The sequence below is a fragment of the Odocoileus virginianus genome, chromosome 3 (assembly GCF_023699985.2).
Source record: "Odocoileus virginianus isolate 20LAN1187 ecotype Illinois chromosome 3, Ovbor_1.2, whole genome shotgun sequence".
Classification (NCBI taxonomy): Eukaryota; Metazoa; Chordata; class Mammalia; order Artiodactyla; family Cervidae; genus Odocoileus; species Odocoileus virginianus.
In genome coordinates this window covers 95071886-95090941 of record NC_069676.1, presented here as the reverse complement: position 1 = coordinate 95090941, position 19056 = coordinate 95071886, and the positions used below count along the sequence as shown (strand labels likewise).

At 35.9% G+C, this 19056-nt stretch overlaps 1 protein-coding gene across 1 annotated transcript in view; it reads left to right on the top strand.

The window, feature by feature from the left end:
• SLCO6A1 (solute carrier organic anion transporter family member 6A1) overlaps positions 1–19056 on the top strand; it is a 108338-nt gene that overhangs the window by 54240 nt on the left and 35042 nt on the right. The window contains exons 8-9 of the mRNA XM_020890443.2: positions 763–958; positions 18268–18421. Of these exons, the coding sequence (XP_020746102.2) occupies positions 763–958; positions 18268–18421 (350 nt within the window). The remainder of the gene's footprint in view (positions 1–762; positions 959–18267; positions 18422–19056) is intronic.

Below are 19056 nucleotides of genomic sequence, written 5' to 3'. Positions count from 1 at the left end.
GTCTTCTCTCAATGGATTCATGTTTTATTCATTTTATCCCCATCAGTTGTTTTAGGAAAGTTTAGCTGCTCACTTGCAGTTCACTAACTCCACTCAGGATTGTGTGCATGTATGTGTGTTTGGTCTAGGTTATTAATTTTTTCTTTTTCTTTTTTTAAATTTTATCTTTTTAAAAAATAAACTATAATTATAATTCCTTGGCAAGTACCAGACTCTCTGGCAGCCTTTACAGTTTTCATTTTAGTCCTGATGTTATAAAGTTTTCTTACCTTATTACTTTATATGATTTAATATTTTTTATTTTTACATTTTCTCCATAATTACAGTACATGTTTATTCCCAGGACTAATATCACTTTAATTATTTAAATTTATCATAGTTGGCTACAGACTTTCAGATGTTGTTTCTCTGGCATTGATTTTATTGCATTGCTCACAGCTGCTGTAAAACATTTTGTGGGACCTCTTATTCTAGGTCCTTTAGGCCTGTAGCATCAGCGCCATGCACAAATTTGTATTCCTCTTAAGGTTAAGGTTTGTTATTTGTTGTGTCTTTAAGTTTTCTCGTGGCTTCTTAGTTAAATTTGTATTTGCTCTACGTTTAGAACAGAGAAGATTGCATCGACGTGTGGATTTTCTGTACTGTCTTTAGCTGACTCTTGTCGTTGTTGTTGTTGGAGGATAATTGCTGTACAGTACTGTGTTGGTGTCTGCCATGCATCTGCTGTTTTTAACTGTGCTTTCTCTTCCTCCTTTCTTTTAGGACTTGTTTTACTTCCAGGAGGTGCACTTGGCCAGATTCTGGGAGGTATCATTATTTCCAAGTTACACATGTCTTCTAAAGGCCTTATGAAATTTGTAATAGTTACATCTGCTATATCCCTTGTACTGCTTGCATTTGTAGTTTTTGTATACTGTGATCCAATACCATTTGCTGGGATCACTGAAGATTATGGTGGGTAAGTATAATTTTGTATTTTTATATCCAAACCAATCACATATTTCTTAGTCAATAATTATTTACCCAGTAACCCAATAGGTTCATAACATTCTTGGCATTATTGAACATGTAAAAGAAACATAAAGCATAGTTTCACCTTTCATTGTAAAGGCAGAAATATCATAATGATGGCTTGTGGTGTAACTGCTTGTGCATTGATATAAAAAAAAAAAAGATGTTGAAATGAATCAGAACCCAGAAGTAGAAACCTGTATTAAAGTGAGTAGCAACTAGGAGACCATACTAACTATATGAAGCCAGGCTTACCTTTATCTGAATTGTTATGTCAGGCTTCTTGTCAAGGAATGGAACTGAAGGCATCTGAAAGTATGCATGAGTAAGGTCTCCTTTTAGTGAAACCTGCAAAAATGCAAAGAACTGGGCACAGATTCTTTTAATGTTACCTAATGTTAAGGAAGAGAAACAGAACTGGAATTAGAGACTGAAAGACTAAGCAAGTAAAATAAGTAAAGAAAATTAGACTTAGACTTCAACGACATGGCAGAGCAGTGCTCCCACTGAGTATGCCTAGAAAGCTGAGTTAACGTGAACGATCTGTTTAAAGGTACCAGACTGCTGCTTAGCAAGTAGCAGCTGAAGCCCCCAAATCCTAGGGAAAGGCAAGCCTTGTAAGGAGAAACAACTTTCTGCAACTACTGTTTTCCCTGAATACATTTACTATCTCTGGACATTGGCCAGAAACTGGGACTTCTGGCAAAGGGTCTTGGTGAAAAGCATCTATTAGGTTGGTGCAACAGTAATTACGGTTTGGACCCTAAATTTCAAATCATCATTACTAGACTCAAGTATGTCTTTATTAATCAAAATAGGAACCATTAGTCAACACATTTTTGCCAACAAGGAATAAGTCTGTTTATCCCTGTAACATAAAAATCCGTGCTTTAGGACTTGACAAACTCTTGGAAAGCATTTCCTGCGTCCTGCTGGTTGTGGAAGCATGCAAAAAGTTGTCGAGATGCTTAAAGAAATGGTAGTCGGTTGGCAAGAGGACAAGTGAATATGGCAGATGAGGCAAAACTTCATAGCCCAATTCATTGAGATTTGAATCATTGGTTGTGCAAAGTACTGCCAGGCATTGTCATGGAGAAGAACTGGGTCCTTTCTGCTGACCAGTACCATCTGCAGGTGGTGCAGTTTTCAATGCATCTCATCGATTTGCTGAACATACTTCTCAGGTGTAACAGTTTCGCTGGGATTCAGAAAGCTGTAGTGGATCAGACCAGCAGCATATTACCAGACAGTGACCATGATTTTTTTTTTTTTTTTGGTGCAAGTTTGGCTTTGGGAAGTGTTTTGGAGCTTTATCTCGGTCCAGCCACTGAGCTGGTCGTCACTGGTTGTCATATAAAATGCACTTTCCATTGTATATCAAATCCGATTGAGAAATGGCTTGTTGTTACATGAAGTAAGAGAAGATGACACTTCAGAATGACAATATTTTTGATATGCTGTCTGCTAGTGAGCACCCATTTATTGAGCTTATCTACCTTTCCAGTTTGCTTCAAATGCCAAACGACCATAGACTGATCGACGTTGGGTTCTTAGGCAACTTCTTATGTAGTTGTAAGAGGATCAGCTTCGATGATCCTCTTAGTTGGCCATTGTCAGCTTCCAATGGCTGGCCACTGCACTCCTCATCTTTAAGGCTCTTGCCTCATTTGCAAAACTTCCTTTACCATCACTGCACTGTACATTCATTAGCAGCTCCTCGGTCACATGCATTGTTGATGTTGTGAGTTGTCTCTGCTGCTTTATGACCCATTTTGAACTCGAATAAGAAAATTGCTTGAATTTATTTTTTGTCTAACATTATTTCCACAGTCTAAAGTACATATAAAATAAATAGCAAGTAGTAGTTCATTAGCAAAAATGTAAAACAAGAGATGCGTATTAAAATGATGTATAACATGACCACATACAGTTAAGAATGTATTCCAGTATCAAAGGGTGAAGTTCAACAATGCTAAACCACAATTATTTTTGCACCAACCTAATAGTAAGATGACCAAGATCTGGCACAAATTTTTGACAGAACTTGCAGCCTAAAGAGATAAAAATTATGCCATGGAGAGGGACATGACATTAGGAAGAAGAGATGGAAACAAATAAGATAACACTCTTTTGGAGTTTCACTCAGCACATTTACCAGACAGTGAAGCCAAGAGGCTAAAATAAAGTAAAAATAATATAAAAAACAAAGAAAATTTTCGCTGGTCTTGTGATGCTCTATAGATAAGAGTTCAATTTTAGGATGTGCTGTTGGGAAGGAGCCATGGTAACCACCCTGTTCTTAACTGATACCTCTGTAAGGTTAAGATCTAAGAGTGAGGGCTTCCCTATAGTACTGTAACCAGCCAGGAGTTAATTCTTCTCTAATTGGATTAATTCGGTCAGCCAGCACTGTAGCAGCAGAAAGACCTGACACTCTGAAAGAAAGATAGTATCATACAAAGCTGTAAAGTGTTGCAGACAAGGGTCTGGCATTAAAGAAAATACCAGACAGGCACAAAGCTATGAGACAAAACAGATTGTAGAATAGACCCATAGGGGATCCAGATATTGACATTATCAAGTGAGAATGTTAAAATAGAAACTATAGGTACAGTGAGACAATGACTGTGAATTTCTCATCAGAAGCCACAGGTTCAAAAGATAGTAGAACAATGTCTTAAGAGTCCTGACAGAAAAGAACTTTAAACACATAATTTATTATCCAGTGAAAATATTCTTCAAGAAAGTAGATGAAAGATAGTCTCATGTTAAGGATAATTAATAACATTTGTTGTTGGCTTTAAAAGAAATGAGATTTTGGAATTATCAGACTGAGAACATAAAGTAACTATGATTAATATTCTAAGGGTTCTAATGGAAAAAGTGGACAACGTGAAAGAAAATCTAGATAATGCCAGCAGAGAGATGGAAACTCTAAGAAAAATATCAAAAGTAAATTCTAGAAAGCCAAAACAGCTCTAAAATAAAATAAAGAGTTCCTTTCATTGATTCATCAGTAAACTGGACAGAACTGAAGAAAGTATTAACAACTTTGAAGACACATCAGTGGAAACTTTTCAAACTGAAAAGCAAAGAGACAAAAGAATGAAAAAAACTGAAACGGAATATCCAAGAACAATGAAGCAATTACAAAGATGTAATGCAAGTATAATGGAAATGCCAGAAAGAGGAGACAAAAGAACCAAAGAAATAGGTGAAGTAATAATGGCTGAGAATTTTCCATAGTTAATGACAGACACCAAACCATACATTTGGGAAGCTCAGGAACACCAAAATTGATTAATATTCCAAAAAATCTACAGGTAGGCATATCACATTCAACCTGCAGAATCAAAAACAATCTTGAAAAAAAGCCAGAGGAAATAAAACTTTACTTATAACAGTGTAAGCAAGAATGGAGTGAAATATGTAAAGGATTGAAAAAAGTGAACCTTGAATGGTATATGCAATGAAACTATCAAAGTGAAGGAGAAATATTCTCAGATACTCTTAAACAAAATATAAGGGAATTGTCACCAGTAAACCTGCTTTGTAAGAAATGTTTAAAGAATTTCTTCAGAAAAAATGATATGATTTATTAGATGTATTAATGCTGCTGCTGCTAAGTCACATCAGTCGTGTCCGACTCTGTGCGACCCCGTAGATGACAGCCTACCAGGCTCCCATCCCTGGGATTCTCCAGGCAAGAATACTGGAGTGGGTTGCCATTAATAGATCCATATAAAATGAAGAGCACTAGAGGGGAATAAATGATGGTAGACTATGTTTTTATTTTTATTATTTTAATTGTTGTGATAGGTAATTCTTCAAAATAATCATGGCATTAGGGTATTCAGTGATTATAATTTATGGATAGTGAAATAAATGACAGTAGTCTCATAAAAGGGGAGGGAGGAATTGGGAATACATTTTTATAAAGTACTTGTAATATCAATGACGTGTTATAATGTTATTTGAAAGTAAACTTAAGTAACTTGTAAATGTATATTGGGAATACTAGGAAAAAACATTAAAACATTAAAAAAAAAAGTATAAATGCTATGCTAACAGATGAGAGAAAATTAAATCTCATACCCAAAACCAGAGAAAGCAAAAAAACAAGAAAGCCAACAAGAGCAAATTTTTGTTGTATAATTCTTCACAATAATCTCTTATGACCTTTATATTTGTCATACATCAGCTGTAACGTCTCTACTTTCATTTATAATTACATCTATTTAACTCCTTTTTTTTCTCTTGCAAGGCTAGCTAAAAGTTATTCTATTTTATTTATCTTTTTAAAAAACTAAGTTTTATTAATCTTTTCTTTTGGTCTTTTTCATTTATTTCTGTTCTGATATTTATTTTCTTTATTGTACTAGTTTTGGACTTATTAATTTATTCTTTTTCTAGTTTCTTGAACTATAAAGTTAGATTGTTCATTTGAGATCAGTTTTTTCTTCTAAGGTTTTATTAATATGAATTTCTTAGAATTGCTTTTTTTTTTTTTACTGAAAACTAGTTGATTTGCAATATTATGTTAGTTTCAGGTGTACAAAATAGTGATTCAGTATTTTTATAGATTATAATCCTTTTAAGGTTATTATAAAATAATAGCTTATTTCCCCATGCTGTACAATATATCCTTATTGCTTTTTTATGCGTGGTAGTTTGTATCTCTCAATGTTATACCCTATCTGGCCCCTCCCTCCTTTCTTATCGTTGCTGATAACCAGTAGTTTGTTCTCTGTATCTTTAAGTCTCTCTGTTTTGTTACGTACTTTTATTCATTTTAGTTTTTCAGTACAGTTCAGTCACTCAGTCATGTCCAACTCTTTGTGACCCCATGAACCGCAGCATGCCAGGCCTCCCTGTCCATCACCAACTCCTGGAGTTCACCCAAACTCATGTCCATCGAGTCAGTGATACCATCCAACCATCTCATCCTCTGTCATCCCCTTCTCCTCCTGCCCTCAATCTTTCCCAGCAATCAGGGTCTTTTCAAATGAGTCAGCTTTCCGCATCCATCAGGTGGCCAAAGTACTGGAGTTTCAGCTTCAACATCAGTCCTTCCAGTGAACACTCAGGACTGATCTCCTTTAGGATGGACTGGTTGGATCTCCTTGCAGTCCAAGGGACTCTCAAGAGTCTTCTCCAACACCACAGTTCAAAAGCATCATTTCTTCTGCACTCAGCTTTCTTTATTTTTTAGAGAGAGTTCACATATAAGTGATAACATAGATCTACCTGTTCTCTGTTTGACTTATTTCATGAAGCATAATACCTTCTAGGTCCATCCATGTTGTTGCAAATGGCAGAACTTCATTCTTTTTTATAACTGAGTAGTAATATTCATTGTATATAATACCACATCTTCTTTATCCATTCATCTGTTGATGGACACTTAGGTTGGTTCCATACTTGGCAACTGTAAATAATGCTATCAACATTTATTGGGGTGTATGTATTAAAATCTTTTTGAATTAGTGTTTTCATTTTCTTTGGATGTATACCTAGGATGTAATTGCTGGATCTTAATGGTAGTTTTGCTTTTAGTTTTTAAAGAACCTTCATACTTTTTCTGTGTCCCATTGGTTTGGGTATGCTTTCAGTTTTATTTCAGGGTATTTAAAAATTTCTCTTTTGATTTATTCTATGACCAATTGGTTGTTTAGTGGTATGTTGTTTAATCTTCACATATTTGTGAATTTTCCAGTCCTCTTCTTGTAAATGATTTCATACTATTGTGGTTGGAAAAGATGCTTGAAATAATCTCAATCTTCTTAAATTTATGAAGACTTGTGGCATAACATATGGAGAATTTTTATGTGCATTTGAGAAAAATATGTATTCTGCTACTGTTGTATGGAATGTCCTGTAAGTGTCTGGTGAGTGTTGTCTCAAACCTGTGGTTTGATTTCAGTGTTTCCTTATTGATTTTCTGTCTGAATGTTTTATCCGTTGCTGAAAGTGGAACCTCAGAGTCCTGTAGTATAATTGTATTGCCATCTATTCCTCCCTTTAGGTCTATTAATATTTGCTTTATGTGTTTAGGTGTTCCTGTGTTGGGTGCACAAATATTTGCAAGTGTTATATTTCCTTGTTGGATTGATCCCTTTTTATTGTAAAATGACCTTTTTGTCTCTTCCTGCAGTCTTTGTCTTAAAGTCTTTTTTGTCTGATAGAAGTATAGCTATCCCAGTTTTGTTTTGGTTTCCATTTGTATGTAATATAATTTTCCATCACTTCACTTTCAGTCTGTGTGTGTCCTTATATCTGGTGAGTCTCTTGTATGTAGCATATGTATGGATGGGGCTTGTTTTTTTTAATCCATTCAGATACTCCATGTCTTTTAATTGGGGAGTTAGTCTATTTAGGTTTAAAGTGTTTGTTGATAGGTATGTCCTTACTGCAGTTTTGATGTTTTGTAGTTCCTGTGTTTCTTCTTGTTTCTTGCTCTTCCTTTGTAATTTGGTGATTTTATCTAGTGCTTAGACTCTTTTCTCTCTTTATTTTGTGCATTTTCTATAGGTTTTTGTTTTGTGGTTACCATGAGGCTTATAGAAAGCATATTTATAACAGTCTTTTTAAGCTGATAACGACTTAACCTTGAATGCATAATAAAACTCTACATTTTTACTTTCCCCCTGCATTTTATGTATGCTTTTGATGTCAAAATTTGTGCCTTTTACCTTATATATCTATAAACAAATTATTGTAGTTATATTTTAATGACTATAATAACAAGATGAACCTTATCTATAACAGTGGTGGTTTAGTCACTAAGTGACTATCTGAATCTTGCGATACCCCATGGACTGTAGCCTGCCAGGCTCCTCTGTCCATGGGATTTTCCAGGCAAGAATACTGGAGTGGATTGCCATTTTCTTCTCCAGGGGATCTTCCCAACCCAGGAACCAAACCCAGGTGTCCTGCACTGCAGGCAGATTCTTTACCGACTGAGCTATGAGGGAAGCCCATAGCTCTATAACAGTAACCTTATCTATAATTCTACTGACTGAATAGCCTTATGGCTTAACCAGTTCTTAGTTCTTGGTCATTCATCAAATCTCTGTGATTGCCCAGGTATCCTTCTCCATCTGTAGTCACCCCAGTAGTTGAGGATGGCCCAGATGTGTTAGTGGCCCAAGGGAGAGGATGGCAGCTGGCACAGATGCAGGTAGATGGGAAGCTGGATCCTTAGGCAGTGGAGGAGAAAATATGTAGTTAGGTTGCTTTTAGAGAGAAACTGGGAGATAGGCTTTTTCTGCCTGCTCCCCCTGTGCTTAGCTGAGTTTATCGCTACAGGAGGGGTGTTCTTATTTATGCCTATTAATAACTGCTTTTTTGTTTACAGTCCTGTGGGATTGTGAATACAAGGCCCATTGGCTATCACAGCCAAGTGATCCAGGGACCTGTTCCTTCCTTTGGCAGCAGTCAGAAAAGCTGGGATGGCAGATATGTGTACTTGCTTCTTCCAGGGAGACTGGCCATTTGTAGTGGGCTAGAAGTCAAGGTGGTGTCTGATGTCTTCCCCAGTCTCTAGGAAGATCACAGTTGGCTCCCAGATACCTGAGAATATACAACAGACAGCACAAGTCTTGTGAAGCCTAAATGTTTGCTGTCTGGCTCGTAATAGAATGTATTCATTGATCCCTAATCTAAACCTACCTATTCAAAGGCAGTGATTGTCAGATTGTTTAAAAAAGTAAACCTAAGCTAAACTCAGTCTACATGAAATCTACAATAAATAATGACATATATATTGAAAGTCAAAAGATGAAAAAAATCATAACATACAAACACTAAACAAAAGAAATCTAAAATAAATATATTAATATCAGGCTTCAGAATCAAGAAAATCAGGGGGAAAAAGAAACATCGCAAAATTATAAAATGGTCAATTTACAAAGAGCAAACAATTCTACTTAAGTGTGCAGCTAACAACAGATACTCAAGATCTAAGAGGAAAAAGCTAGTAAAACTGAAAGAAAAAAGATAAATCCAAAAATATACTTGAAAACTTTATTCCAACTCTCTCAAGGGAGATAAAAAAGTGCTAATAGCACAGTCAGTCAGCTTAAACTAATTCATATTTATGGAACACTCCAGTCAGCAGCAGCAGAATACCTATTCTTTTTGGATACAAATGGAATATATACCAAAATAGGCCATATTATGGGTTATAAAACAGACCTTTAAAATATAAAAGAACTGAAACTATACAGAGCACTGTACCACAGCAGAATCAAACTATCATCAAACAACAATAATGAGACAATCTCTAAACACTTGGAAACCGCATAACACACTTCTAAAGAACCCACAGATCAAAGAAGTCTGAAGAGAAATTAATAGAAAATACATTTACCTGAATGAAAATGAAAATACCACATATTGCAATTGTGGGACCAAACTAAAACAGTATTGAGAGGGAAATTTATAGTACTAAATGCATATAATAGAAAATAGGAAATATCTCAATAATCTAAGCTCCCACCCAAGAACTTAAGAGCAAAGTACACTCAAAAGATGCAGAAGGAAGCAAATAATAATACACGTAGAAATCAATCAAACAAAAAAAACCCCACCTTATTCTTTTAAAGATCAATAAAATTGAAACATCACTAGCAAGATTAACAAAGAAAAAAGCAGAAAACATACAATTTACCATTATGAGGAATAAAATAGGCAATAACTATCTGCATAGATATTTAAAGAATAATAAGGGCCCACCAAAAGTAACTCCATACATATAAATTTGACAGGTAATATGGACTAATTCTTGAAAACAGAAAAAGAACTCACCCAAAATGAAATAGATAATGTGAATAGTTATAGAAGGAACTATTAAACAAACTGAATCCACCATTTACAAAGTACCCCTAAAACATATTCTGGCCCAGAGATTTCACTGAAGAATTCTACCAAATATTTAAAGAATTAACAGTGATTCTACACAGTATCTTCTAGAAAGTATAAATGGAAGGAATACTTCCTAACTTGATTGATGAGGCTGGTATTGTTCTGATAGCAAAGCCAAAGACAGTAAAAAAAAAAAAAAAAAAAAAAAAGGATCACACAGAACAATATCTCTCATAAACTTAGATGAAATAGCATCAACAAAAGCTTATGCAACAATATATATTACAAATTTATACAAAAACTATACCTTCTTGTTGCCTAATATTCATCATCTCTCCTGTTTGGGGCTCATTCAGTGTACATGTCAGTCAGGGCCTTGCCTCATGTATCCCTTGTCCAGGGGATCTTCCCAACTCAGGAATCAAACCGGGGTCGCCTTCATTGCAGGCAGATTCTTTACCAACTTAGAGATCAGGGAAGCCCCCTAAATCAACCAAAAGCAGATACATACTAGTCTTCTCATCAGCAGGTGTATGAGTTAGGCTCATCTGATTGGACTGCTCCCTCAAGATTTTGATTTTTGAGAAAGTAAGAAAAAAGCCATGGTCAGTCAGAGATTACCTGCAGCAGCCAGTGTAAAACTGAATACTGCACTGCATCAGATCCCGGGGGTGGAGGCACGGGGGACATCTCACTAAGATTAGTCCTATAATGTACTTTTGCTTGCCTTTTTTGGGTTCTCGATGGTTTTTAGAATCTACTTTTTGAGGTTTCTTATTTATTTCTATGAGCTCTTTGACATTCTCTCAATAAACTCATGCACTTTACCCAGAATTAGTTCATGCTGCCTATATTGGTTCAAATACATAGTTTATAAATAAAAAATGATAGTCTTAAAAATGATTTTTAAATATAGCTACTTTTTCAAATTACTAATAATGTAAATTAAGATCCTTTGATTTCCTTATAAATTTATATTTAGAAATTTTTCTGGATTTCCACTTTCAGCCAAGATGGAATAACACATTTCCCCTACTACAAAAGCCAACAAAAACTTGACAAAAATTGAGACAGTGGTTTGCATGACAGAGGAATGGGTCAGTGAAAGACAGTGAAACATGAGAGGTAGGAAGCATTTAAGGTGAGCCTTGTAATTCCTCCAGCTTACTGCCTTAAGAGGGTTTTGAGGTCATGGTACAGGAAGGGGGAGCCATACAGATTCTATCAAACTCCCTGAGTTGAAGCAATTAAAGCTAGGAGCCCAGAAAAAACCAGTGCAGCTAGAGTTCAGAGGACAGTATACCAGAAGACACACGTATCTACAGAGGATGAAGCGTGAAGCAGAGTGCTGAGTAGCATACATGTGAGTAAGGTAGCTGGGTCCAAGGCTACAAAGGAAAAAAATGAAAGCAAGCAGAGCCCATCACACACACACTGTTGGGCTTAGTACCTGTTCTGACCAGTTAGACTGGGAAACCTCCAGAATGACAGAGCGTATAGTATACAGAAGGATCTTGCCTCAGGAACGGGGAATAATTAGCTCTAAACTGAGCACTATTTTGGCTCTAACAAATCTTGGAAGCAAGAGCTCAAAAAGGCAAAGCATTTACCTATAAATTAGCTGCATTCCAGAACAAAGCTTATTTATACAAGTACAAAAATATCTAGTTTCCAAGATGGTGACATTTACAAGACCTAATAATCCTTGAAAAATTAAATTCAAATCAGCAGAAAAATACAACCCATAATGATGAGCAAAATTACAGACCCATAACTGATGTATATGTTAAGATTATCAGAGAAGAATATTAACACAGTTATACCAGTAATCCATATGATAAAAATTCAAGTAGAAGACAATTTAAAAATCCAAATAAAGGTTCTACCACTGCAATAATGTAAGAAAAAAAATAAACAAAAAGCATCAGAAGCAAAACTCTGTTGTCGATATCATTGCCTATGTAGAAAATCCAAAAAAACACTATAATATGAGCTTAGCAAGTTTGTAAGATACAAATCAACCTACAAGAATCTATGTCATTTATATATGCTACCTACAACTGTAGAAATCAGTATTAAAAATAGTATTATTAACTCCCATTTTTCAACAGAAACTCTGTAGGCCAGAAGGGAGTGGCTTGATGTATTTAAAGTGATGAAAGGGAAAAAACCTAATACTATACCAAACAGGGCTTTTATTCAGATGTGATGGAGAGATAAAAAATTAGATAAGCAAAAGCTAAAAGAGTTCAGCACCACCAATCTAGCTTTATAAGAAATATTAAAAGGACTTCTCTAACTGAAAAAGAAAAGGCCATTACTAGAAACATGAAAATTACAAAAGGTAAAACACTCATTGGCGACAGCAATATGAAGGGAAGCTAGTAAATCAACCACATATGAAGTTAGTAGAAAGCCTAAAAGGCAAAACTAATAAAATTATATCTGCAATAAATAGTTAAGGGATACACAAAAAGATGTAAACTAGGTAAAAAACAGGGAAGATGGGTGGAGCAAAGATGTAGGGTTATTAAAATGTGTTTGAACTTGAGATAAATAACAAAATAATGATGTGTGTGTCTCTGTGTGTGTGTACCTACCTTATGGTAACTGCAAATCAAAAATCTCTTAGTTACACAGACACACACACAAGAAAGGAATCCAAACATAACACTAGAAATAGTCATCAAATCACAAGGGATGAGAGCAAAAGAAGAGAAAGGAACAAAAAAGACCCACAGAAACAAACCCCCCAAAGTGAACAAAATGACAGTAAGCATATACCTATTAATAATTTCTCTAAATGTAAAAGTTCTAAATACTCTAATGAAAATATATAGAGTGATAGGAAAGGATTCAAAACAAGATATAAAAACTACTAGAGCTCATCAGTGAATTCGGTAATGTTGCAGTATATAAATTTAATACGCAGAATTCGGTTGCATTTCTGTACACTAACACCATACCATTGGAAGTTTAGAAAACAATCTCCAGCTTCCCAGGTGGTCCAGTCATTAAGAATCCACCTTGCAATACAGGGCGCAGCAGCGGTTTGATCCCTGGTCTGGGAAAATCCCACATGCTGTGAGGCAGTTGAGCTGTGACCGCAACTACTGAGCCTGTGCGCTGAGTCCACATGCCACAGCGGCTGAAGCCTGTGTGCCTCAGAGGCCGTCTCTGCAACCAGAGAAGCCACTGAAATGAGAAGCCGGCACATTGCCGTGAAGAGTAACCCACACTCACTGCAACTAGAGAAAGCCTGCACACAGCAATGAGAGAAAGCCTGCACACAGCAATGAAGACCCGGCACAGCCAAAAACAAATACTTTTTTAAAAATTAAAAAAGAAAAAAAAAAATCCCATTTAAAATGCATTACAAGAAGAGAATACCTAGAAGTAAACCTTAAGAAGGTAAAGGACTTGTACTCAGAAGACTATAATGGACAGTGATGCATGAAATAGAAGATGACACTATCAGACAGAAAGATAGACCATGTTGATGGGCGGAATAATTAATATTGTTAAAATGACCGTACTACCCAAGGAAAACTTCAGATTCAGTGCAAGCCCTAAAAATATCAATGACATTTTCCAGAGAACTAGAACAACTAATGCTAAAATTTGTAAGGAAACAAAAGACCCTAAGCAGCCAAAATAATCTCATGAAAGAAGAAATCATGCTTCCCTGATTTCAAACTATACTACCGAGCTACAGTCATCAAACTGTATAGCACAGGCAAAACACAGACACATAAATCAGTGGAAATAAAACCAATCTTATATGGACAGTTAAGCTACAGCAGTGAAGATATATACAATGGGGAAAAGACAGCTTCTTCAACAAATGGTATTGGGAAAACTGGACACCTACATGCAAAAGAATCAAACTGGTCTACTCTCTCATACCATAAACAAAAATAAATTCAAGATGGATTAAAGACTTAAATGTAAGACCTGAGATCACTAAAGTACTGGAAGAAAACGGGCAGTACACTGTTTGACTTCAGTCTTAGTGATAGGTTTGGATGTCTCCTCAGGCAAAGAAAGCAAGTAAAACATAAACAAATGGGACTACATCAAACTAAAAATCTTTTGTTCAGTAAAAGAAAGCATCAAAACATAAAGGCTGCCTACTGAATGGGAGAAGATACTTGCAAAGGATATATCTAACAAGGGATTTATATCCAAAATGTACAAAGCATACATATAAGTTTATTTTCTGCTCCTCAGTATTTGGCTGAAGAGAAGAAAATTACTAACTAGAAAAGATATATGCACCTCTGTAATTATTACAGAATTATTTACAATAGCCAAAGGCATAGAAACAACCCAAGTGCCCATGAATAGAGGCACGTATAAAAAAGATGTAATATACATGTAGTGGAGTATTAACCATAAATAATAATGAAATCTTGCCATTTGTAACAACAAAGATGGAAAAAGAGGGTTTTTAAATGTAAGTTAAATATGTCAAAGACAAATACTGTTTGATTTTACTTATGTGTGGAATCTATTTAAAAAGTGAATGAAGAAACATCACATACCAGAAACGAAGTGGTATAGATGCAGAGAACAAACAAGTGCTTGCCAGAAGGAAGGGAGTTGAGGGGAGGAATTAAAGAGGTGAGGGAGTTTAGGAGGTACAAACTTTTAGTTGCAAATAAGTGAGTTATGGATATGAAATGTGCAGTATGGGCATTATAGTCAATAACTGTGTAATATCTTTGTGTGGCGATGTATTGAAACTAGACTTAGTGTGATGGTAAGTTTGAAATGTATAGAAAACCACATCACCATGCTGTGTAACAGGAACTAACAGTATTGTAGACCAATTATACTTCAAAAACCAACCAACCAATCAACTAACTAACTCATAGAAAAATAGATCAGATTCGCGGGTTACTAAGGCAGGGTTTTAAGGGAGCAGAAACTGAATGAAGGCAGTGGAAATGTACAAACTACCAGTTATATATAAGTACTAGGGATGTAATGGACACTAGACAAATGTAATTAATACTGCTACATATTATAGATGAAAGTTGTTAGAGTAAATTCTAAGAGTTCTCATTACAAGGAAATTTTTTTTCTTTTTAATTTTATATTGATGATGTATGCTCACTAAACTTATTGTGGTAATCATTTCATGACATATGTAAGTCTAATAATTATGCTGTACATCTTAAGCTTATAAAGTGTAAATTATCTTTCAATAAAACTAGAAAAGCTTAAAAAAATAATGTTAACAATACTATTAAGCAAGAAAAAATTCTGTAGAAGATCAATATTCAAAAATCTTTGACATTTTATATACTACCTACAAACAACTTAAAATTGATATTAAACAACAATACCATTAGCAATAGTATCAACAAAAAGAAAATTTTAAAGATAAATATGATAGAAGATGTAAAAACTCTATATAATGATTACAGTAAAACTTGCTGAGAGAAATTAAAGACCTAAATTTTAAAATGAAGAGATATCCATCCAATGTTGGTGGATTAAATGATTCAATATCTTTAAGATGTTAATCTTCAGATGTTAATACAAAATTAATGTGTGTATTCGATGTAATCACAACCAAAATCCTAGTGAGCTTCCTTCTTTACATATTGGAAAAATGACATTTAAATTCATATAGTTATGCAAAGGACCTAGAAAAACCACAAACAAACAATTCTAAAGAACAAAGATGGAGGGATAACACTATTTGATTTCAAGACTTATTATAAAGCCACAATAATCATGAAAGTGGTATTGGTGTAATATAGACAAATAAGCCAGTGGAACAGAATAAAGTCCAAAAGTACACAAATACATATATAGATAATTGATTTATGACAGAGTGAATGTGCAGTTTATGGAACACTTAGATATCTATATTTAAACAACTGAACTTTGATCTGTATATTATACAATAAAGAAAGAAAGTGAAGTTGCTCAGTCATGTCCAACTCTTTGCAACCCCATGGACTTGTAGCCCACTAGACTCCTCCATCCATGGGATTTTCCAGGCAAGAGTACTGGAGTGGGTTGCCATTTCCTTCTCCAGGGGATCTTCCTGACCCAGGGATCGAACCTGGGTCTCCCGCACTGCAGGGGGACGCTTTACTGTCTGAGCCGCCAGGGAAGCCCACATATTATACAATGCTAATAATTAATTTAACATGGGTGGTAGATGTAAAATGTAAAATTCCAGGGATATGAGAAAAAATTTATGTGAACTCGTGTTCAGCAAGATTGCTGGGAGAAATATCAATAACCTCAGATATGCAGATGATACCACCCTTATGGCAGAAAGTGAAGAGGAACTAAAAAGCCTCTTGATGAAAGTGAAAGAGGAGAGTGAAAAAGTTGGCTTAAAGGTCAACATTCAGAAAACTAAGATCATGGCATCTGGTCCCATCACTTCATGGCAAATAGATGGGGAGACAGTGGAAACGGGCAGACTTTATTTTGGGGGGCTCCAAAATCACTGCAGATGGTGATTGCAGCCATGAAATTAAAGTAATTAGCCTCCAACTAATAAAAATAAATGGAAAAAAAAGATGCATACTCCTTGAAATGAAAGTTATGACCAACCTAGATAGCATATTTAAAAGCAGTGACATTACTTTGCTAACAAAGGTCCGTCTAGTCAAGGCTATGGTTTTTCCAGTAGTCATGTATGGATGTGAGAGTTGGACTGTGAAGAAAACTGAGAGCCAAAGAAATGATGCTTTTGAACTATGGTGTTGGAAAAGACTCTTGAGAGTCCCTTGGACTGCAAGAAGATCCAACCTGTCCATCCTAAAGATCAGTCCTGGGTGTTCATTGGAAGGACTGATGTTGAAGCTGAAACTCCAATACTTTGGCCACCTCATGTGAAGAGTCGAGTCATTGGAAAAGACCCCGATGCTGGGAGGGATTGAGGGCAGGAGGAGAAGGGGACGACAGAGGATGAGATGGCTGGATGGTATCACTGACTCAATGGACATGGATTTAGGTGGAATCTGGGAGTTGGTGATGGACAGGGAGGCCTGGTGTGCTGCGATTCATGGGGTTGCAAAGAGTTGGACACGACTGAGCGACTGAACTAAACTGTGTTTAGCAAAGATTTGTTATGTATGACACCAAATATGTGATCCATAAAGAAATATATTGATAAATTGGACTTAATTAAAATTTAAAAAAATGCTCTTTGAAAGAGGCTATTAAAGTAATGCAGAGACAGACCATAGACTTATGAGAAGATATTTGAAAATCATGTTTAACAAAGGACATGATTTCTTGATAATATTAACAACACTCAGTGCTTAATAATAAGAAAACCACAAAAATGGGGAGAAGATTTGAACATATATTCAACCAAATAATAAATGTAGATAGAAAATAAGTGCATGGAAAGATGTCTAGCATCAGTCATTAGGGAAACTCATATTCAGTTCAGTTCAGTTACTCATTCATGTCTGACTCTTTGCGACCCCATGAACCGCAGCACGCCAGGCCTCCCTGTCCATCACCAACTCCCGGAGTTCACCCAAACTCATGTCCATTGAGTCGGTGATGCCATCCAACCACCTCATCCTCTGTCATTCCCTTCTCCTCCTGCCCTCAATCTTTGCCAGCATCAGGGTCTTTTCAAATGAGTCAGTTCTTCGCATCAGGTGGCCAAAGTATGGCATTTCAGCTTCACCATCAGTCCTTCCAATGAATATTCAGTACTGATTTCCTTTAGGATGGACTGGTTGGATCTCCTTGCAGTCTAAGGGACTCTCAAACTATATCTTTGTTAGAATGTCTAAAATTAAAAAGACTACTCCAAGTGTTGACAAGAAATATAGGAAACAGTTGAAATCTTATACACTGTTTCTGAGAATATGAAAGAACACAATCACTTTGGAAAACTGACAGTTTCTTAAAAAGTTAAATGAACACCTACCATATGATCAAAAAATTCTACTCCTTGTTACTCAAAAGACATGGAAGCATATGACCATACAAAGACCATGTAAAGACCAACTTCATGAAAGAAGTCAGACAACGAAAGGGCACATACTGTATGATTCCATTTCATAAAATGCTTTGAAATTGAAACTAATGAATAGTGTCAGAAAGTAAATCAGCAGATGCCATGGGGTGGAGGAATCATTAATACAAAGGAGCATGGGGAACCGTGGTGGGTGATGATCATGTTCGTTAACATGATTGCATTGATGATTTCACAAGTGTATGCAAATTGTACACCTTGTATATGTACAGTTTATTGTATATCAGTTATACCTAAATCTGTTAAAATTAATGATCATATTTTATTGATCTCTTTGATATCTTCATGTATCTTGATGTGTTAATATGTATAATAGAGTAGTATTATAATTACATTCAATCTCTTTTTTTTTTTTTTTACAGAGCAGGGCAGTTGGGAAACCTGACAGCTCCTTGCAATTCTCATTGTAAATGCTCATCTGCATTTTATTCTGCTACATGTGGAAGAAATGATATTGCATATTTTTCTCCTTGCTTTGCAGGTTGTACACAGTCTAAATCATTCAAGGCTAGCAAGGTTACTATCTTCTATTATGCTTCTTTCTCTCCATTAAGAAGTGCATCTTATAGATGTTTACATTTTACTCTTGCTCTCTATAGAATCCTTTTTTCTCCTTATTTTTCCTGTTCTTAAATTGTGGATTTATTGGTCACAATTCATAGGACTTACGGAGAACTGTAAGTGAAGTGAAAGTGTTAGTCACTCAATGGAGTCCAACTCTGTGACACCATGGACTGTAGCCTGCCAGGCTCCTCTGTCCATGGGATTCTCCAGACAAGAATACTCAAGATTCCCTTCTCCAGGGCATCTTCCCAACCCAGGGATGGGACCTGGGTCTCCTGCACTGTAGACAGATTCTTTATCATCTGAGCCACCAGGGAAGCCTGGGAATGACTTTGAGATACATTTTTTTTCCAGTGTTTCTCTCCTCTTTTTTTGTCTAGTTTTTGTGAGGGGAAAAGAAAAAGAGCATTTGTCCTCATATATGGACATTATCAGAGAAGGCAATGGCACCCCACTCCAGGATTCTTGCCTGGAAAATCCCATGGATGGAGGAGCCTGGTGGGCTGCAGTCTATGGGGTCGCTACAAGTCAGACACGACTGAGCAACTTCACTTTCACTTTTCACTTTCATGCATTGGAGAAGGAAA